General features: G+C 40.5%; 1 protein-coding gene across 2 annotated transcripts in view; it reads right to left on the bottom strand.

Annotated features, from left to right (window-relative positions):
• Positions 1 to 23,718, bottom strand: part of nphp4 (nephronophthisis 4) — a 163,998-nt gene that overhangs the window by 92,255 nt on the left and 48,025 nt on the right. The window contains exons 8-9 of one of the 2 annotated variants that reach the window (XM_071475288.1): positions 14,086 to 14,270; positions 10,116 to 10,251 (exon numbers count right to left, since the gene is read on the bottom strand). In XM_071475288.1, coding sequence (XP_071331389.1) covers positions 10,116 to 10,251; positions 14,086 to 14,270 — 321 coding nt within the window. Of the gene's footprint in view, positions 1 to 10,115; positions 10,252 to 13,679; positions 13,701 to 14,085; positions 14,271 to 23,718 lie in introns of those variants that run through there. The other variant, XM_071475289.1, reaches the window with a different exon arrangement.

The raw sequence follows: 23,718 nt of genomic DNA, 5'->3' as shown, positions 1-23,718 counted from the left end.
ACCACTGTTACAGAGTCATCAGCCAAGAGTCAACAACATGTTTGTGTTTAGAAATTTTAATCTACGAGACACATTGGTTAGCACTCATCTTAAAAGCCTCTACTCTGGTAAAGGTGAAAACATACGATACACAATAAATCTTCCCTTACATCCTCCTTATCTAAGGATGTAAGATGAGCAGCATGAGTTATAGATTAAAAGTCCAACCTCACATCTAACTAGCTCCACCCTGTAATACAGTGACATGCTGTTCCTTTGTTTCCAGGTCCTCTATGTGGATTATTAGCAGGAGCTTTAGCCTCGGTGTTTTGGCACAAGACCATGCACGTAGCCGTCGAGTGCATAAGATCCATTTACAGGGTTCGTATTTTAAAACAAATCAGCTGGTAACATTAAAAAAATCAAATGACTCACATTAGATTAGTAACTAACGTAAGCTTAATTAGCAAGCTAGCTACAGCCAATTAGTGACACTTGTCATTCCAACAAACTGTCTCGACTGTTGCTGGCTGGAAATGAGAATCCTGACTGTAGCCGACAGTCATTTGTGAATGAATGATTAAAAATGGAACCACATGATCAAAAAAACATAAAGAGGGGGGTGCAATTATCGTTGCATGGCTCAAATGATAAACCCACCATAATCTACATTTCCACAACACTACTTCATTACCGAGTCACATATTGCTCTCCATTATTCCTTCTTTCAGTTTTGACTATGCTTTTTTCACTGACTATTTCCAATCATAGTCAGTCTGTTTAAATAAGGCCGACACCTGATAAATAAAAGCATGTGTGTCTGTTTGAAAAATTACAGTATGCAACAAAAAAAGCTTAATTCATGAAATGTGGGAAAAAAATAGCCTATTAAACACATATAACACAATAGCCATTACAAAAATATTCCATTGAAGATGTGGTCGAAAGCTGTAACAGCCCAAGACTGGCTTGATTTCCAATGACTGCATTCAAGTCACTGTTGGCTGAAATGCCTTCCAGCACTGTTTTGATACTGATATTGCCACATGGCTGATCTTGATCTGATATCTGTACCTGGATCTTCTCAAGTGCTGGCATCTCTTTGTCCACTAACACTTCAGAGTCTGTGAAAATGCAAAGTCTCCGTGAGTTTTGCATCCACTGCAATGATCAACCTCAGTTATATGGAAATCATCCTCTGTCACCTCTCTGACAGCTGACAGATGTCTTTATATCAAACCTCAGTCGGAAAATGAAATGAAGCAACATTCACTGATGGCAAAATGCTTAAAGGTCACGCATTAATGGTTACACTTCCTCAGACGTTCAGTAATCGACTGTGCCACTCACCAAGCCCGGTCAGGGTCAAAGGTGACACAACATGAAAATAGGATGCGGGTGACACATTCATTACTGGTTGCTGCGCCGGCCCAGTTACTCGAACGGAGAATCCATCTCAGTACATGACACGTATCAAAAGTGTCAACATCCTTTTTCAGCAACATAAGTTCGCTGTCTTGTGTAGCAGCTCGGGAGAGTCGCCAATTACTGTTCCGAGGATGTGATTCGAGTCTGACAGTCTCTCAGAAGCGTAACGGCAGTTAGTAAGAGGACGCAACCGAGTATCTCCTCCTTCCATGTCCCTCTCTCTTCCCCTCCGTTCATCCATCTATCTGCTTGGCTTCCATCCTTCTGAGGCAGCAACCTACGAGAAGTCACTCATTCGTGTCAGTGCTTTGGATGACTGCAGCTGTCACGCCTCCCAACAAATTGTTTCCTGGCAAAAGGACAACGCCATGAGGGACGAGCACTGCTTCCCGCCCCGATTTCCCCTTGACCAGCCCCCTCCATTAGCAAAGAGTTAGTGCTTGTCAGCAGAAGAAGGTAGATAACAATAAGCCCCATCATCTTGCATTAAGCCATATGTAACTGTGTCATGTCACTCAACTGACGAGCTGTGCCATGCTGACTGTGGTTGAGGAGAGGCAGGGATCCACAAGCACGAATGGGGCAGAGATGTCTCCGATGAAGTTACAGCAGGGCTAAATTGGTGCTGACAGATCACAATTAGGAGAGTTGTCGTCGCCTCACGTCAGCTGTCAGTGGCCCGAGTATTCTCAAGTGAGTAAATCATGCACTGTGGAAGGTGTCCTCAGTGGATAACTGACTGCGTGATGTTCCAGGATGTGTACCACTTTTTTCACTTCTGAAATCAACGAGTGTGTCAAGGAGCTGAGAGAGAAGCAATGAAAAAGGTTAAAATGTTTGTATCAGTCCTCTGTGAGAGGCCTGTGAAAGGTTTCTTGTCTGCACTGCTGCTAAAAGCACAGGAAAATCAACTCATTATACAATCGGTTTATTCAAAATACAGACAAACAAACCAAACAAAAACACATATTTCCAGCCATGTTGACCTTGACATGATAACAGGTGGTTATACTGTATATGGGGGAGGAGGGGTGAAACCTCTAAAACTCTGTCTGCTCACAAAGACAGAAATATGAATTCATATTCTTTATGTCAGATGTATAAAGTCATGCAGACTCTGTTTTATAAATCTCAGTTATTGTGGAACTGAACATACATACACAAGCTTGTTTTCCACTGTCACAGCCTTGAATGGTTGGATAAGTGCCTTCAATAACCTATTTGAATATCAGTAATTCTGACTTCTCAATGCCACAGCAGCCACCATAATGTGTGGCTGATGCATACAGTTGTAGCATAAATATTATAATTAAATGATCACACGTAAACCATCATTACCATTTATATCTCAAATGTCGTCATACATCAGAGGGGTAATGAGTTTAGTTTAAAAGGCTCATATCGAAACAAAAACAGCAAAGAGCTGGAATGAAACTACTTCCATTCTGAAGTGATGGTCTGTATGAAACCTACTGACAATGTTCTGTTGAGTCTCCAGAATACAGATTCTGATCCTGTAAGGAGATGTTGCTGTTGATTTTAAAATGTCACTTTTCATTGCAGTGACTACCACAAATGGAACTGCATTCCCATCTGTTGTTTCAGGGAAGAGGGAGAAATCTGAGGCGACTGTATCTAAACAATCTGCATTGTTACTAAATGTAAATGTTTTCTTTTGGTCTAGAGAGGAAAAATCTATGTTGTGTGAAGGGCAGCACACTTTACCTCATAAATCAGACTGTAATTTGTATTTTATCATATCCCATTAATACCATGTTTCATACCACAAACCAATACAGTGCAAAAACGAGCAATTACAGTAATAATATGGTGGGAGATGCGGGAAATTAAGGCTACCATCATCTTAATATTTTAGGGCGTTGTATTTACTGAGCATAGCAGTGAGCGGAGCAACTAATTGCAAGTCTCAAACATACTTTCACCCTGCCTTTCTTTTTCTTCCACATCTTCTTCAGGTTTCCTCTTCAACTGGCAGCAGAGTGATGTGGAAATGTGGTCGGAGTGGACACGGTGGGATAGAGTTACCCTGCGTGCAGCCCATCGAGGCATAAGCACTGAGGGGGATGCTGAGATTGAGAGAATGAAAGAGAATGAAGCAGTAAAACAGCAAAAGAAGGCAAGAAGAAGAAAGGGAGAGACAGGAAGTGGACATGGTTTATTTGATTGCGAGATGTTCGTCAAACCCAGAACCCTCTCTGAGAACAGCCTATCAGACAAATTCCCAGTTCCTCTCCTCTCCCCAGCCTCCTTCATTTAAATTGTTATCTCCATCCCTCTGACTGCTGCTAAGGAGCATGAAAGAAGTCAGCTCAAAGGCTCTGAGAGAGAGACACAGAGAGAGAGAGAGAGAGAGAGCAACCCAATCATAGCTAAAATCAAAAATACCAAAGAGGACAAATGACGACACCGCGTGATTTTCTTTCTTCATGACCAAAGGCAATGAGGGCAATGCAATTTTGAAAAAGGAGGCCATCCTCGGTCTTTGTCTTACAATGAGGAGCAGACTGGCTTTTCAACACAGCAAGGATGAGACATGTAGGCAGTCTCAGAGCACCGAGTGATTGCCTCTGTATTGCAGTGGTAACGTTTTGAGAGAGAAGGGATTTCAACAAAATTGTTTTACTCTTTTCACCCACCTTAGCCCCCTCAGAATACATCAAAAGACATAATTCTATTTAATCAGAGGAAAGCACAACAGTAAAGCCGACTGCACCCATCCAAACACAACCCTATAGGAGAGGACGCTCCCTCAAGTTGCACTACACAGCACCATCTAGTGGCAGTGTTGACAGCCAGGAGGCAGAGCAACATGGGAAATGATAGAAAAATGATAGAAATCAGGTTCAGTAGTCTGTTACAGAGGATTCTCAATGGTCCACTCAGGGTTGAATCCACAGACAAGACAAAGTGCTGCAGGCATTTGTTTGTGCCCACAGCTTCCAGGCTGAACAACAAAGTCATCTGTATTATTATTACTATTGATTCCTGTCATTGCTTCAGTTTCGGGTCCAGCTTAATATTCTTTAATATCTTCAACTTCAGATGTTAAGGCCCTGAACAACATGTAGTTAAAATTTGACATGTACGTTGCTGTCACAGTTTATTCATATGTTCATTCGTTCTCTGTCTGCCTTTGTCATATTACTAACTCCCTAACCCCGCCATGCTCTCCCACCCTGCAGTAACCGCAGCTTTCCCACCTTTCAGCCACCTCTTCCCCATCCACCACCTCACCCCTTCCCTAATCAGCTCTTAGTTCTTCTACCAGGCTACTTCCTTGTCAGACTGTCCATTGTGATTTCCACACTGTAGCTTTCTAGGCCTCTAACCTGGTTTGCCTTCCTGTTTCTGACCACCTGAACATTTTTGGATTTTGCCTTTTGCCTGCTCCTCCTGCTTTTTGTTTTATCTGCATGCCTGTTACTGACCACTGCCTGAGCCCTGACTACACCTACTGTTTGCCCTTGCCTGCTTCTGCTTGCAGAGCCTTAATAAAGGTGAACTGTTTTGAACTTTTACCATTGTCTCGGAGTCGTGCTACTGAGTCCTCCTAAACCAGAGCTGTGACACATTGCATTAATCCACATTTATGTACACTGGCCTAGGACACTAGACTAGATATAGCTCTCTAATGTGGATTTATTGTATTTTTTTCAATGTGTTTATTCTACTTTTTATATCTGTATATCTTTCTAATTTTGATTTATGATGTAGTTCTACTTATTTTTCCTTTGCTCTGCTGTAGCTTCGTTTGAATTTTTATCTAGTCTGTTTGTTCTGTTGCTGTAACACAATTTTGCACACCTGGAGTCCATAAAGTGTTCTCTCAAACACCATAATTCAACATAAAAATACAAAACCAGCTGCAAGTATGCAGACACTGCTGTCAATAGCCATACTTAGAGTATTGACATATTTTGTTTTTGACTGAATGGCATTAGAAAATACACCAAGGTCAAAAGTCCAAAGCGTTGTGAGTGGTAAAAATTCGAAAGACATTCTTCATTGATTTTTTTGCAGGTTTAAGCACCAGCAGCGATCACACTGGCCTGAAAAGTCTTGGAGATTATGGCAGCAATCAGACATGAACCCTTCACATTTATGGTTCGCAAGTGATGTCAAGTGGTGTGAAGTGCTGCTGACAGTGTACAGCTGCCTGCCCTGAAGGCACACCTTTGCTCAACACAGCTATAACACCTCAAAAGCACCACATCACTGCCATCTGTGCCACAGTGCAGGACCGTGTACTGTACACAGTCCCATCATGCTCTTCTTGGTAGCCAAAGATGCAGAGGCTGAAGTTTCAGCAGTCAGCTGATAATCCAGGAGCCTTTTGCAAGATGTGGTGGGTGGCTAGGTGAGATCTAGGGCATCACAGCTGCTGCCGTCTTCAGGAGGCGGCTCGTATCGAACCCTTGCCAGTCAACAACCAAGACAGATCAGGCTCTGGATTAACACTCACAAATAACATATGCGCACATCAGCACACAAACACACACACTCCACTCCTACACACAGACAGAAATTACTCTCCACCTGCTAAATATCTCTCACCTCATCAAACAGTCATGCTAGAGAAGGCGAAGGTGGTGAAGTAGAGTGTGGTAGGAGATCTTTTTTTCTGTCACCCACACAACAGTTTTTGCCTTGCTATTCTGGGATGACGACAGGCATCAGTTTGATGGTTCTATCAGGATTATTAGAATTTCTCAACTCGGATGAACTTTTTTCAATAAAGGCACGAATCCCATTGGAGCATGAAATTTCTCAGAAAGATTCATGGCAATCTGAGTCATAGATTCAGAGATATCTGGTGTTTTGAGTAAGGCTTGTAGGTGTAATAGGAAACCTCATGAGGAGTCCAAAATAAAAGGCGTTCATCCTCTATGGAGAACAAATGTGCACCTAACTTTATGGGAATCTGCCCATTAGATATTCACATTTTCTGTGTAGAAGAGGAAATTTTGTTCCAGTGGTGGCACAAGAGAAAAGATCAGGACATAAGTTGTTAAGATGTAGTCTGAACCAGACAAGACTGGACTAACAGCCAAAAGAAAACTAGATCTTCCGCCTTGCGGTTGCATGCCTTGGCCACTCAGGCTAGTTTCAGGTTACATCCCTTTTTATCCAGAGTCATATAAAATATGAAAATTCCCTCCACATTCTTTGTATTCCTCCTTTCTCCTAGGTAGCAATGGGATAGCAGTTTGCTTTCAGGGTGTGCAACTGAAACCTGAATCAAGTTCTGAACAATGACTGAGACACATTTGCTCAGTTTCATACTGCTGATAGACAGGGTAATAACACACAACATAAACTGGACCTGTGTGCTGCCTGTAAATGCAATGTTTTATTGTCTGTAGCCTGTTTATTAATCTCTTCTGTCAGCCACTACTTCAGCTTTAGAACCTCCCTCCCCACGATGAAAACCAGCCTCTTTTTTTACCATCTTCAAAAGCAGCCACTTTAAAAACAGTACGTCAAGTAAGTAAGTCCATTTTTATTTATATAGCACCAAATCACAACAGAAGTTATCTCAAGGCACTTTTCATACAGAGCAGGGCTAAAGCGTGCTCTTTATAATATTGATTACAGAGACCCAATGCTTCCCAACATGAACAAGTGCCTGGTGACAGAGGCAAGAAAAAAAACTTCTTTTTAAGATGCAGAAACCTTGAGCAGAACCAGACTAAAGGTAGCCAGAGAGAGAGAGAGAGAGAGAGAGAGAGTTCAACTTTGGATTTGTGATGTGGTTGACAACGTGTCATATGACCTTGTTCCCTCTGAGTATACAATATATCACAATACACCACTAGTAAGGCACCAGCAGGGAAAACACTCTGTATATTCTCACACACAGTCATATGTCATATAATTTTTAGCCACACTATAGGTATGACTCTGGGGATTGTTATCTCTGTTGGTTGGTCAGTCCCACTTTGGTGACCCCCTGACATTTCCTCCTGTGCCAACAGGAGGTTGACATATGTGATTTTGACTGAAATGTCTCAACTATTGGATGGACTGTCATAAGATTTGGGACAGACATTCATGCCCCCATCATGTTTAATTGTTTGGTGATCCCCTGAGTTTTAATCTAGCGCCATCACCAAGTCAAAAGTTGCAGACTATCGTAATTGAAACATGGAGACAAACAAACCATGGGCAGTGTTTACTGCGACTTCCAGATAACAGGCAGTTGTGAAAGTCATAGTCTGTGGTGATTATTCAGATCATGACATCCCAGGAAAGATCTTGTGGTGTGGCAACGCCAAGATTTTATTTCCCTCATAAAAGATTAATCAGTAAAGCAACAGCAATGCAACAATGATGGTGGGCTATTTGTCACTTAAGCTGAGATATGTTTCAAGCTCTTGAAAACCTTTTTTATAAAAAAAAAAAAAAACCTGTTTATTTTTATTATTAGTCAACAGGCCCATGGAATAATCACTCTCATCTATGGTAAAAAAAAAAAAGAGGGGGGGCCTGTCCATTTACAAGAGACCATATATCATATGATTGCAGAGGTAAGACTGGTTGAATTAATACATAAATGCAAATGTACCATGGTGCTGACCGAGTGGCTGGATGTTTTTCTGCTGCTTTTAATTGGTGATCTCGTGACCCCTGCTTGTATAAAGGACACGCAGTAACACAATGAGAGCCCAGCCTTGGCATGCATTAAGTGTTGAAGGCTCACCCACACACATAATTACCACAGTCTTTCTGTGGTATTCCATGCCATGAGCAGTTGTTAAGTGGTGCGGCTTGAATTTGGAAATTACTTCCCCGGGGATGTGTTGACTGTGTGTCGTCCTACAATAGGTGCCAGCTGCTAGTCAGTGTAATTCATATGGACAGGGGTAAGACATGATGGGACTCCAAATTAGGATTCAACTAAATAACAATATTTTGTGGAAATGTAGAGCTGAAGTTATGCTCACAGTAGGAAAAGCCTCTGCCTCTGGCTCTGAAAAGAGCATTTACACCATCGCAGGAAGTGTAATGTTGATATGTTCTACAAAAAATATATGGATCTTAAATTCAATCTTCATTTTAGAAATTTAGCACTGAACAACAGACCGACATTCCAGTTTTGATTTAAGCCTCATATCTGACTATTGCATCGGCAAATCAGTATAATGGCTTGGACAACTTTAAATTACAGGTGGCCCAAAACACCGATTACATACAGTTCACCATCATCTATTACAGCCAGCTCCAAAGTGAAAGGAGATTACATGGGCTTTAACTGAGAGTTGATATGAAAAAGAGACATAAAGAAATCCTCTGACTCGGTGTGAGCGTTGAACCTCAGTGCTTCTTGAGTATAAAAAAATTTCTTGGAGAGCCTGCTGAGCTTCTTGTTTCCTCATTCTTTTCTTCCTTACTAGTTTTACACTATTTTACTTATGAAAAGTTCTGGCTGCTTGTGTTGACACAATATTTAACCAACACATTTGAGAAGTTTGGAATATTTAGTTATAAAGGAATACAAAGTGAATTATGTTCCTCAAAGTTAGGTATCGAAAACATAATTACTGAAATCTGGCACCTGACAGGGCTCCACCTCTGACTGGATATTTCTTGTCTGCTTTTAATAGAGTCTGATCAGGGATTTTTGATATAGAAATTAATATTTGAGAATTTTAAAAAATTGCTGATATATTGTCTGATATTTGTTTTCTGTACATCTCAGGTGAACATGAAGTATGGGTTAGTTCATGGGGACCAAGGTGACTATAAAAACATTACAATACTAATATTCTAATATATTAGAAATATTAGAACTCATAAAAATCTTTTTTGACTCAGTCTTACAAGAATTGGCAAAAGCCAATAGCAGCATCACACTGTCCGGTGCAACAGCAGAGAGCACTACTGTCAGCAAACTCAGACCACACATTTAAATTCCCATATTTCCCAGAGTGCCTTTCAACAATCATGAAAAACTGTGCCTGTGCAAGCCGTATTTCACTAGTGGCAGAATCAATTGTACAGGAGGTCCATGCAACACATTTTTCTAAGACATACAGGCTGTGGAGTCAGTGATATCACCCACCATCCATCACCAGGATGGCAACATTTTGAAGCCTGGCATCGAGTCAGGTCAAGTTATTTATTTGGCACAAAAACCCTCTACCCTTAGACTTCGGTCACTGCCACTTGTTACTCACTGGAGCCAGAATGTAAAGAGGTGGGGAGAGACAAACAGCCACTACAATGGGTTGCAATTCCTGTCAGTTAAAACAACAGGCTTCAAGATAAACCGCTATGTTGTGAAATTTCAAGAGCAATTTAAGAGGTTGTCTCAATGAACGACCCAAAGAAATGAAGGCACAGATAAACCTCCTCATGACCAAATATGTGGATAAAGTGGAAAGATAAGAAGCAAGTTAAATCATCATGATAAGATCTGTTCTCCTGTGATTCCTCACTTCAGCCTCACGTTAGAGGTGGTGAGAGAAGAATGGCGGGATGAGGAGAGGACTGCAGAGTGTGTGTGTGTGTGTGCAAGTGTCTTTCTACATCTATTACATGAGGAACAGCTTGAGTTGTAAAACTCCAGAGTGAGTTTCACTCAGAGGTTGATTTCAGGCTGCGACCTGGGTTTAGGATTAATATTAGGTAAGGTTTGGGGTCAGGACCTTGTGTATACAGTGTGTGTTGTTGTGCATCCCTCTTACCATAGTCTCTCGCCCAACTGGAGCAGAGAAGACATACTCCAGCTGGAAGACAACTGCCAAAGCCTGATGGTTGGTCATCTTGAGCTCCAGGCTGCTGCGAAGGCCCAGCATCTGAGGGAGGGACGATGCTGCAGAGCTGAGGAGAGAAAAAAGAGATGCACACACTCACACATAATGAAGGAGTGATGGGTGTGTTAAGAGACAGATATGATGGGAAACACATGAAGATTATTTGTGTGACTTGTGTGCTTTAAAGATACGACTAAAGAAAGTGACATCACTAAAATGTTGAGGGTCCCCTTCTGTCTTTTCATACAGTTTTATTTTTTTATTAAAAAGAAAAGAAATCAATGTGTTGGAGGATTTTGCAATTGCTTGCTAAATGTTCCCTGGCAAACACTGCACTCCTGTGTGAGCCGTGGAACAGCACTCTTGGTATTCGTCATTCACAGTTTGCACACACCATAGGCGGGAGCATACTGTGGAGCGCTGGTGTGTCACGAGGTGGGGCCGAGCGCCTTTTCTTTTTTCGCTTCGTGAACTCTCTGGAGAATGGAACAGGCGAGCACTTCAGATTTTTTTTCTCTCTCTCTCTCTTTCCCTGCTGTTGGAAGCACCAGGCATAACACAAGCAAGACAGACTGTCAGCTTTCAGTGGCAGCACCCAAAAAAAAAAAAAAAAAAAGGAAAACATCATAATTATTGCCTACACTTGTGTTATCATACTAAAGCGGTTTCACAGCACTTTCTTCTTGCATCAAAACAGAAACATGCCGCACATACAATATGATGTGAGGCATTTTTTGGACCATAATGATGATTATTGTCATTCGTATAATACAGTAATTGAGCACAGATTGTTGGTTAGCGTGTGATTGTGTTGATTAGGCATTTGGATGTTTGTGTGCTCTGTCTTATAAGAAGACACCAATGTAATCATCGACATAATTTCCACATCAGCTAGCGTCTCATTTCAAACAGCAAACACAATACATCCTGATTCATATACACACTGAACGGGGATCGTCTTTCACCAGCTGTTGAGTTTTACTACATATTTTTTTGCCTTTATTGATCAGATTGATCTTTTTATCCAAAAGTCGTTTATTCCATCATTATAAAACTGAGGGGGAAAACTCACATAAACACACTTACACTGACAGGAAGGTGTGGAGGAATATCACACCATGCACACCATGATGCTTTGAACCACTTAGGTATCTTGCAGATAGTCCTGTCAGCACAAACACATCTCTTCACAGCCCTCATGGTGGACATCATTAAGGCAAGACAAATTTAGAGTGCAGAGAAGGATCGAAAATAAAAAAAGATTTTAAAATGCTAAATCTTGTCATTTTAGTTACAGCAGTCGAGAGCATCTGACACATCTAAAACTTTTCTTCACTGTGTCATTCGGAAACCCTACTGAATGAGGAACTATAATATGTATCGCAGCTATACTTGAATGGTTTCTTGTGATATATTTGTACAGGCCTCATCACCCACAGGAAAGAGAGCTCAAGTCAGAGGCGTGATAGACCTGCAGAATGTCACTGAAACAGACACAAAACATTATTTTAACCTAAAGCAGTTCTGCTCAGCGGCTCACTGATGCACCCTCACAACTCATTAATTGAAATTGCGGGCTGTTGTTTACTTGTGCCGCTCGCAACGTGGTCATAGGTTTGCTCGCTCACAACATTAATGATAAGAAATGCTGCCAGTGATTTAACAGGGTGCACTGGGGTATTTGTGACAGCTGCTGTACCCAGAGCAGAATAAGTTTAAAAAACAGATCCATTAACAAAATCCAGTGACCCGCCAGGATCCCAGAACTGAAATAGTGGATACTTCCCATGCAGAAATGTGATATATGACATATGTCCCTATACCAATAGTAATGTTGCTATATATATATATATATCTCCTATAAGGGGACATATTATTATCACACACATACATCCTGTGGATATGTAAATATATGTTCACAGCAATGAACATGAAAGCATGAAATACCCATAGTAAAATCTGTATATGTACATATATAAAAAAATATCAATGATCAACCTTTATATGGTAGAACATGTTGTAACCATATATGTTAACGATATATATATAATTTATATATATGCAAGTTTATCAAAACAACATACATCTTATTCATTTCTAATTAATTTTATTGTCTTCTCAATATACTACTGTATATAGTATCAACAATATATATATAATATTATATAACTATAATATATAATATATAGGCTTAAGGACGAATATATATTTACATAATATATGTCTACATTATAAGCACACATATATAAACACACATATTTGTATGGGCAAGACATATATGTCAATATATGGGATTGTTCTAATTTCTAATAGGATTCATATATATAATTTTTATAATTTTATTGTACATATATTTAATATATGGAAATTCAACATATGCACATACATATTGCATTGTGTATGGGTTCAAGTTTAATAAAATAAAGGTCTGCGCCTTAACACTGTAATTTTACAAAGAACCTTCTGTTCATTTTAGTGAATGGTTCTCATCCCTGTAATTACAATCAGATTTAGGATCACTAATGAAAGCTAGTGCCAGGGTGAAATTCTCACCCAACATCACTTAGAGATCAGTTTCAGTGGTACTTTCAACTCACATGTTAAAGGATCCAACCCAAGTGTTTCACTGCTGATCTGAGGCAGACGCTGTTGACCTTACAGCAGCAGAAAGACTTTGACAAGGTTGGCATTGAGTGTCATGGTGTCTTAATAAAACCCAGGGGTAAACGCAGCGGGAGTCATATCTCCTTGATTGGTTATGAGGTACTAACATGCACTGGAATGAACTGCAAGGCTGTTTTATGAGGGTGAAAGCCAGTACGCTACAGGATCATGTGTAAATTATGAGGCTGAGGCCGGGTTAGGACATGGTTCACTTATCAGGCATATAGTATTTAATATAGTACAGCAAATTTCATAACGTTATTGAGTGTGTATCTGCTAATAGGTTATGTTTTTTTGCATTATGTCTATTTGACTGTTAGCTTCTTTCCAAATTTCAGTTACACTGAATTGAATTTGATAGACATATAACCTCTGATCTATGCAGGAAGCAATGAACTGTGTAAAAACCTAGGAACTGATGTGTATGTACAACCTCATATTACCTTACACACAGAAGAATGGCTTCCACACTGAGAGCTCTACAGATTTTATATTTGGGAAAACAAAGATAATGGATCGATACTCAGCATCAACCGGTGCCCTGAGTTTGGGTCAGAATCCGTATTGCAGAGAAAACTAAGATCATGGCTTTAAGAACAGGTTCAGTGCACTTTTGCACAGACTCTGTAAGTCCCTGAATTTTACTGAAATGATGAACACCATTCATCTAAAACATGTTGCACCAAAAACTCCTGTGGTTGTTCAACTGGGATGATGTGGTTACTGTGAAGGTCGCAGCATATGACTCACATCTTTTATATATTCATCAAACCATTAAAGGCCCTGTATGGGAGCAACTGTAGTCTTTATGTATTTCACTTAATTACTTACTCAGGTTTTTTCTGTAATTTGTCACTCACTGTAGGTCTGCATGTGTGGTTAAGAGTACCTGGAAGTGTGGCATACTAGAAGCAGTGCTGAAAAGAAAGAATTGTGTTGAAGCTTTACAACACATAATATACAATTGTGCATGTTTAGCTTTTTCCTGACATATGAAAATGAAATAATTCATAGCAACCCAGCTTTTTTAAGACTACTGTTTGTGTTGACAGAAACTTTCAATCACTTGTCTGTCAGCAGAGCGACGTGCACCCAGAGAGGCTGATGAAATTCTTTAACAATAAGTACTCCCAAAGATCTGTGGATTTTGTCTGTCAACAGAATTATGCTCCACCACATCCTGTAGCCCACAGCAAGAGCTCCACTGCAGACATGTACACGTGTTTCCTCTGCTCACCTGTCCTTGACCAGGGTGCTCTCTCTGGAGGTGCTGTCTGCCCGCCCTCTGGCCCTGGAGGCTAGAGGCTCCAGCACCACCACTTGGGGCTTGTCAAGGAAACACCAGCCATTGTGGACACCAACATGGAGTCTTCTTTCCTGAACGACAACTGTCCTCAGTGTGCCGTCCGACCCTGGCTGTTTCTGAGGATCAGGGAGATAGAGACTGGAGTTAATACGCAACTTCCTCCCTGTACAAAACGTCTCGGATGAACTGTATGACACCAAAGTGTTTTTCACAATCATATTTATCAAAAAATACTTCATAGAAAAACATTGTCTATTGTTTGAATAATTTAAATGGCAAAATACTTATTATGTTACAAACCATAAGGATGATGGTACCTCCTCAATTACAAAGACTCAGTGACAGCTTGTCCCAGTTATCTCCTCACACTAACCTCAGGTCATCCTGCACCCTGTTGAGATAGACTGACTGTCAGCAGTCAATTATCCCTCTTGCACTACTCTTGCACCTCTTGCCACACTACTGATGAGAAACCTGAGCTTTAGCGTCTTGTCAATCGTAGACACTTTTCTATGTGGACAAAAAAAAAACTAAAAAAAACTTTTGGGAAAACTTAAATATTTTGATTAATTAACATTGTTAAAAATATTTTTTAAAACTGAATGTGGTCACGGGGCCTGGGGCCTTTCTGTGTGGAGTTTGCATGTTCTCCCTGTGCCTGCGTGGGTTAACTCCAGGTTTTCCAGCTTCCTCCCACAGTCCAAAGACATGCAGGTCAGTTTAACTGGAGACTCTACAGTAACCATAGGTGTGAATGTGAGCGTGACTGGTTGTTTGTCTCCAGGTCAGCCCTGTGATAGACTGAGATCCTGTCCAGGGTGGACCCCACCCTGACACAATGTCAGCTGGGATTGGCTCCAGCCCCCCTGCGGTCCTGTAAAGATAGGCGGTATAGATAATGGATGGATGGTGGATGGTCAGATCAGGGCAAAAATATCAGCCTCAGCCACATTGTTCAAACCCCACTGAGATCTAATAAGTAGCGGTTCACTCAGTCCCTCTGACAAAATACAAACAACTTGTTCAGACCACAAGTTCAAACACCTTTGCTGTTTACTTGTGACCTTGTCGTGTTTGCTGTCATAATGATTTTAATTAGCCACGCATGAGGGGAATACAAAAAAGATCTGCTTGCCAACAACTTCACCATAGAAACTTCCTCATAGAAAGATTCAGGCTTGGTGTCACTGCTGCTGATGTCCTGCAGCCAGAGGATCAGACAGGTTGTAAACAGAAATGAGGCACAGAAGATGCAGAGGAATATAAAGCAATTACCTGAACTCTTTGTTCCACATTTCCATCACGGTCTACAGATCAATTAGTTGAACTTTGACCTGCCACACTAACCATAGCTGTATGCACAACCTTTATTGTTGGGTGCTGGATTGTTACCAGTTTTTGCAGTTTCATTTTCAGTTTCTACTGTCTGATCATCTTTCTGTTTGTGTTTCTCGCGCTGCTGTGTTCCTTGATCTCAGCAGTTACTTTTATGACAAACATAAGACCATACAAATAAGAACCATGTTGTAATAAACTGGAATTATATTATATAATATAACTGTATGTCACATTTTACAGACGACATGACTATTTTCTTTTTCAAAATATATCGTATGTGCTAGTTCACAAATGCATTAAGAATCAAGTCAGTGTGTGAGCGCTGGTCGAGGCTTTACTGCCACCACGTAGCTGCTGCTGCTAATGCATAGCTAACTGACGGTTTGACTGATCGACTGTAAACTCTCCCCAGCCCAAAGTGCAGAGCCGTGTAGAGCTGGCCTCTTGTCCCACTCCTTCCCATTTGTTTCACTTCACTCTTTTCCCACATCTCTCACTCCCACTCTCCCTTTCTTTCCCTCTCTTTTCTTGTCATTCTCTCTTTCTGTCCTTTTTACCGCTTAAAACCTTCTCCATATCCACCCACACACCTTCTCAATCAAATTAGCATATCAATTCAGCTCCTTTTTTTTTCCTTTTCTTTTAAAACAGCAGGAGCAGGAGCAGCAGCCCAGCCTGCCTGGTTACTATACAGCCTACATAACACCACTGCTCGCTGCTGCTCTCCTCATATTACATCTCTGCACTGACTGACTCCATCCTTCTCTGTCTCCTTGTTTATCCTCCTCTTGTTATCGTCGCTCATCCTCTAACTTACAAGCAATGGCCAAGATGTGCTCAGCGGTGTACCATATTTATCTTTAGCGATGCGGATGGAAGATTAGGGCTCTCGTCATAACCTCAAGTGATTCCTTCCCTCCACTCTTTCCCCTCAGAAAATAACTCCAGTAAAACCTCTCCTCTCATGCCATGCTATATTTTGTGGCAATAAAGATCCATGGGGGTTACACATTTGTACACTTCACAAACAGAAGCCAGACAGAGCTGATATGCTAAGTTTTCATAATGAATACCCAGAAGGCCTGGTCTATAGAGTCTCATTTGGGTTTTTTTAAGGAAGTTTCCTTTTTATTTACCTATAAGAGGACATGGTGACTCACTAATGCAATGCTCTATGTATAGTTTGTTTCGAACCGTGTCAGCTCTCATTTGGCTTTGGGAGTGTTACATAACTGTCTTCCAGCTGGATCACACAGGCCAGGGCTCCATTCAATTAACGTTTGCCGTGTGAGTGCCAAGACTAAGATGTACCCTCAGAGAGGGGCGCACATCACACGTTTCAGTGCAGGACTCAAGCACATGCACAGTGCATGCACCGTGACAAGCAGCATAATTACTAATTACCAGAGAAAATGATGAAAAACAAACAACATACATTAAATCCCTGTGTGTGCGCTATGCAGTCGCATCGATCTTTTTGACAACTTACTGTGCAGAAAATAGACACTAACATGGTTTTCAATCTCAGGACTCATTTATTTATTTACACATTCAGATAAATGCACTGCTTTGTGTGATGGGATTCTCTCGTTATGATGTGCGGTACATATTTAATTTGGTCTCCAGTCGCTCTTGTGGAAGAAGTCTTGATCTCACTGAGGCTTCCTACAACCTGTGCAGCTGCGTCAGTCTCATTCATGCTTGTTTTCATCTTTGTCTGAAATGGATTCTAGCTCTGGCATCATTTTCTACTTGCAGTATGATGCACCCTGGATACAGTCGCTTTTCATTTTTCCTTTTCCATTCATACTACATACTTCTGTGCTAGTAATCTGTATCTTTTGTCATTTAGATGCACCTTCTGTGAGGTTTTTTAGGTAGTGACAAAATAATGTACTTGCACTTTTTTTTCTCTGTCGTATCTTTACTTGATTTTTTTCTCCTTTTCTTAAAATCTTATTTTTATTTTATTTTACTGTATACATATACACCACTGTATATCCTCTACATTTATATTACTATGTACGCAGAGCATCCTGGATGCAGATATTTCCTCTGCTCTGTCTGTTTACTTTATCCCATGTTTTGATAGATGCTGGTGCATCTCAGAAGTCTGGTTTAAATCATCTGAGTAGTTTTCTTAGCAATTCATTTTCTTTAAATTAAATTTAAAAATCTCCCTTTCAGTGAGTGGCATCAAGCAGCACAAATATGACAGGGTATTTGTAAATAACTGCTTTCAATGACATCCAGATAATAATTATGATTTCCTACTCAGTCTGTCTGCTCTCTTTTTTCCTCTGCTGCAGCCGGTGCCGGGGTAGATGACAGGGAAATGGCTTTGTCTTTTGTTGGACAGGTCTGCCATGAAGTGTTTCAGAGAGAGTAAAAGAAAGACAGGGAGAAAGTTGTTTATAGGAGAACATCAGTTAAAGTGTTGCTTTCTGTTCACTGCACCCCTCTCCTCACTCCCCTCCTCTGAGTTTCTCTTTCATTTATTTCATTGCTCTTTTTTCCTCACTCTGTCAGTTTCTCTTTCTCTCTAACTCTCTCGCTCACTATCCTCTTTCTTCTCCCTCTCGCCTCTGTCTGCTGCCGTCACAGATTTCTTCCTCCCTCGCCTGAAATATGAATATTTTAGAGCTAAGAAGCTTAAAGGGAACAATGAAATGGCCCCCAAGTTAAATTATACTCCATTTCCAGAGTCACAGAAGAGGGACTTTTCTGAGTGATGAGCACACCGGTGCCACAAGGGTGTGTCTTCCTCTCTCTCTCACACACACATAAGCTTGCTCTCTCCTGCTTTTATTTCATATTTGTGATATTTCCCCAGATATCGCCTCTAGAATCACTATACCAGGCAGCGGCAGTGTAGCCCATCAACACGGCCCCCTCAGACATCATAATGCACACTTGGGTTAGAAAAAGTGGAATTCCTTCAGAGCTTAACTTGCCTAAATGCTGTTTGTATCATTAAAGGAAAAGGAAGGGGGAGGCAGAATGAAACTAATTTGCATGCTTTTGGAGGCAGTTTGTTTTAGAGCTTTGTTAACAGAGTAAACAAAAGCAGCGCGTTGTAAGAGAAGATGGTGGTAGGTTTTTTGTCTCCCAATTAGACGAGTCACCCTTGTGTGGGCGTTGTAAAAGGGAAACAAAACACTCTGCTTTACCATCCATTTCCTTTTGAAAAAAAAAAACACAAAACGATAAACAGAGAAAAAAAATACATCTAAGCCAGTGCATCACTATTATCTGTGATGGTTATTCCTAATGCTGTTAGTCTGCAGCGCATCAAGAGCAAGCCAGAGCTGACTTCACACCAACACGGCCTTCAGGGATCAACAGACATGTTTCTTAAACTGCAAAACCAACATTTCTAATGTGTCTGTGATCTCTAGGAAAAATGACCATATTTCTTTGAAATCTGTGTTGGGGATAAAGTCTTCACCAGCAAGTCTAAGATAACTCTGGTGGAAAAACATATCTTATCTTGGGGGGGGGAGAACGACAGAAAATACAGGCAATAAATATCTGTGGAGGACTGTAGCACAGTGTCTGCTGAGGAGGTTTTTATTTGTTTTCCGTTGAACGTGAGTTGTATTAACTCAGACACATTTTTGTCATTTTTATTTTGGAGGGTGTTTTTTGCCTCTGTCCCTCATTTGAATTTCAATCCAAAATAAAATAACAAAAAAAATCCCTCTGAAGTACAGAGGTGGAAGACTATTTCCTCACTTGAGTATTCACACCTGAAAATGACATTATCATTGTCAAATATTAAAAACAAAGATTCTCTTAGATTCAATTTACCGGTTGAACTACTGGGGGTGGCAGTGGGAGATGGAGGGAGGAGGATGAAATATTAGTAAGCAAGATTGATTTAGTTGGGGACACTGTCATTTGAATAAAATGGAACTGCTAAAAAGAAAGAAAGTAATTTAGCGCAAATTTAGAAATAATAGCAGTTGGAAGAGAAATGGAAAGCAGGCGACAGCTGCCTCATTGTGCCAGTTTGAGGGAAATGAGCGTAGATTTTCAGAGGAGGATAAATTAGTTTCTGAAGGTTATTTCTTTGTGCTCAAAGGGCAGGAGATGAAGTGAGAGAGCAAGCTCTCTTTAATGGCTCCAAGTGGGACTTATGAAGCTCAGGGCAGCTGATGGGTGTTGACCCTGTAATCACTGGGTTGGGACTTCATAAACAGTCGTGACAAGGCTTAGGGGCTCTGATCAATAACAGGGTCAGAAGTTCCAATAAAGTCTTCCGAAACCTGTCACCTACTACCAATACTGTAATATTGGATGTCATTCACGTTCAACACCAAAGAGCATCTTTGAACAGAGAAAGTGGTTATTTCTAGGTTTTGGTTGGTCAGACAAAATCATTATGAACAATTTAAAGATGTTACTTTTTTTTTTTTTTACATTTTCCTGTATTTTCTGGCGTACTATACTACATACAACATAAATCTTAAAAGGTCCCATATTTTACACTTTTCCAGTGTCTTATTTGCAGTTTTAATTTGCACTGGAGGACATATTTGTGGTTTTAAATACCAAAAACACTCTTAATATCCTCGTGGGCATTTTGTGTCAGTCTCTGAGCCTCTCCTCTGATTGGCTGAACTGTTCTTTAAGTGACACAGCTGACCACTTTTTGTTGCATCATTAATAAAACAAATAAATAACAGTGGGTTCAGGTAGGCGGTGTTGGTGGGATGGCTAAAAACAGTGACTGAGCACTTTGATACTTTCATAGTATTTATATAGCACCTAGACCTGCTTTATAATCAAATCTTGTTTTCTACAATGGGTTAACTTTAATTTATTTATCAAAACAATATTACAAAGATCAGTCCATAATATAAATAACTACAACAGCTGACCATAGACCCTTCTCATGCCATAAAATCCCCCCAAAACTTTTATTTTTCCCAGAATTGAATTCTAAGTCAGAGTACCCTCTGGATCATCATCACTGTGGAGGACTATGAAGTCGCAGGTACCCTTGCAAAGAACAAGTTTGTACTATGAGTCATCCTACCACATGGGAAGACAGAAGAGTTATGAAGTAACTGTTCAGAATAGCTGCACTCAAAGGTGGGGTGAAAAACCCACTGCTATTAGAGAGGTGGAAGACCTGACAATAGTGTAAATATGGGGGTGATAACACATGCCTTCGGACAGTCTCTCCTGACAGATATTCATAGTGTTGTACTTGCTTGTACACACAAAAAGTGACAGAAGTAGTTCTGCAAAAAATGAAAAAATATTGCTGCCTACTTTCTCACCACTGCACAGCTGGCCAATCACAGCACAAAGTGGGTGACTGCAACAATGGAGCTAAAGAAGAAGTGTCAATGTGCATGACTTTTGCCTAAAATCCCACAAAACAATGGTTCATATGGCACTATACCCGTCAGTAGATTAGTCAGTCAGTAAGTAATTTCCAGAAACAAAGTCTGCAACATCTCAATTCATCACTTACTATAAATCAAACTATTTAATGTTAATTATGTAACTAGTAATGAGTGAACAAGGATGTGATTTCTGAAAGCGACACCCATTCTAATAGATGCTTTACCAGTTCTTTAAAAGAGAGGATCTCAGAGGAGCATAAACAAATTCAACTGCACATGTCTGAGTTGAAACCTGAAAAACACACCTATTAAGCTCCATTATCATCACAATGAGAGGCAAAAGTCATCATGTTCACATGAAAGAGGAGCAGTGCTGACCCAGCTGCCAAAGCAGAGTTCAGCTGAAATATATTATCAGCAAAATAATTTAAACGATCCTATGACTCATAGACTAATTACATCTTTTCTTTCTTATCTTGACAGTATAATTAAATGTTCCCTCTCATTTCTGATTATCCACATTATCTCACATTATATTTGATTATCTGTTTGCCCAGTCTTATGTGGCTGCTTATTTATGCGTGAGTGCGCACAAATGCAAACGCTAATGTGTGAGTCTGATGTCAGTCATAAAGCTGCACACTTGAGCCTGTGGGCAGGAAACCAAGATCTATAACAACCATAATTATTCCTAAAGTTATTAGAAAACTAATTTTGCAATAAAATAGAAACATCTAAGCAGAGAGGGGGTTTATTTGTCTAAATATTGGAGTTTTATTAAAGCCAGTTTTGCTGGGGACAGACATTAGTAGGCGTACAAATGTGTCATGGTCTGACTGGGGTCCTGAAGACTGTGGGCCCTCCACAACAGCCCAAAAAACATTTAGTGCTTAACATTTTTTATAACAATAAATATTTGTTCATTTGGTAAACATTGTTTTGTCAGAATTCACTCATTTTTAATGACTTGTATCAGTAGGTACCATGTATTCAGAGAGTATTCAGACGCTTTCACTTTTTCACATTTTGTTATGTTGCAGTCTAATGCTGAAATTGATTAAACGCATTTTTTCCCCTGATCAATCTACACACAGACCCTATATCAACAAAGCACCAACAGAATTTTCTAAATTTTTGCAAATTGAAATATTGATATATCATTGACGTAAGTATTCAGACTCTTAGTTGAAGCACCTTTGGCAGCGATAATAGCCTTGAGTCTTCCTGAATGTGTCACAACAAGCTCTGCAAACCTCGATTTGGGGATTTTCTGCCATTCTTCTCTGCAGATCCTCTCAAGCTCTGTCAGGTTGGAGGGGAATGTTGGTGGATGCCATTTTCAGGTCCCTCCAGAGATGTTTGATTGGGCTCAAGTGAGGACTCTGGCTGGGCTTTCACAGAGTTGTCCCTAAGCCACTCCTGCGTTGTCATAACTGTTGGAAGGTGAACCTTCTTCGGCCCAGTCTGAGGTCCTGAGCGCTGGTTTTCATTCAGTATATTTCTGTACTTGGGATGGAATTGGGCAGGTGATGCATGGGGCCTGGTTTCCTCCTGAAGTAATATTTAGAACTTAGAGGCCAAACAGTTGAATCTTGGTTTAGTCGGTTTCTCACTGTTGGAGAGTCCCTCAGGTGCTTTTTTGAAAAATCCAAGCAGTTTTCAAGTGTCTTTCCCTGAGAAGAGGTTTCTGTCTGGCCACTCTGCCACAAAGCTCAGATCAGTGCTGCAGTGATGGTTGTCCTTCCAGAAATTTCTCTCATGTCCACACAGGATCTCTTGAGTTCAGCCAGACAGACCACTGGGTTCTTACCTCTCTTACCAAGGACCTTCTCCCCCACTTGCTTAGTTTGCCCCGGTGGCCAGCTCTAGGAAGAGTTCTGGTTGTTCCAAATTTCTTCCATTTAAGAATAATGGAGGCCACTGTGCTCTCAGGAACCTTCAGTGTAGCATCCTCCAGGTCTGTGCCTCAACACAGTCCTGGCTCTGAGCTCTGCCTGAAGTTCCTTTGACTTCATGGCTTGGTTTTTGCTCTGATGTGCATTGTCAGCTATGAGGCCTTAAATAGACAGGTGTGTGCCTTTCCAAATCATGTCCAATGAACTGAATTTACGTGAGTCCATCACGGTGTAGAAACATCACCTAAGATACATTTCAGGTGTCATAGCAAAGGGTCTGAATACTTCTGTCAATGTGATATTTCAATTTTCCCTTTTTAATGAATTTCAAAAAATATAAAAAAATGTGGTTTGTCATTATGGGGTCTGAGTGTAGACTGCTGAGGGAAAAAAATTAATTTCAACGATTTTAGCATGGAGCTGCAACATAATAAAATGTGAAAAACACTTTCTGAATGCTTTGTATTTCTGGTCACTTCTCAGTATTTCAGTCCTTGTCATTTATTTTCTTCTTTTATTAAAATAAAAGGCAACTATAAAGGACTTGCTGTGTAAAAAAAACACCTGGGTTTGGTGCTTCATAGCTTTTTCTCTGTATGGTACCATTAAAAGCCGTAAGCTGCTTGTCAGTAAGTTTTCGTGTCAGTACTTTTGTGAAATCAATGTGTAGGCTGTATAAGGTAATAATAACTCTACAGATGGCAACTGTCATCTCAAGGGGTGTGTGTGAGTGTGTGAGGGAGACAGAGCCAGAGAGTGTGAGAAAGAGAAAGCAGGTGAAATTATGTCCCACATGAGTTTTGTATAAGCCAATTACCAAGTGAGTTACACAACTGGCATGTATTTCTTACCTTTGAAAACCAGCAAACAAAAGGAAAATGCTTCTCTGAGTTTCTGTGTCTAGCACACATCTCTCACATAGTCATAGAGAGCATGCTAGTTAGCTGTTAACGTTTTGTAATTTTCCATGTTTC

The sequence above is a fragment of the Trachinotus anak genome, unplaced genomic scaffold (assembly GCF_046630095.1).
Source record: "Trachinotus anak isolate AG129_WGS33_773 ecotype Australia unplaced genomic scaffold, CSIRO_AGI_Tana_v1 ptg000004l, whole genome shotgun sequence".
NCBI lineage: Eukaryota > Metazoa > Chordata > Actinopteri > Carangiformes > Carangidae > Trachinotus > Trachinotus anak.
This window is presented reverse-complemented; position numbering and strand designations above follow the sequence as displayed.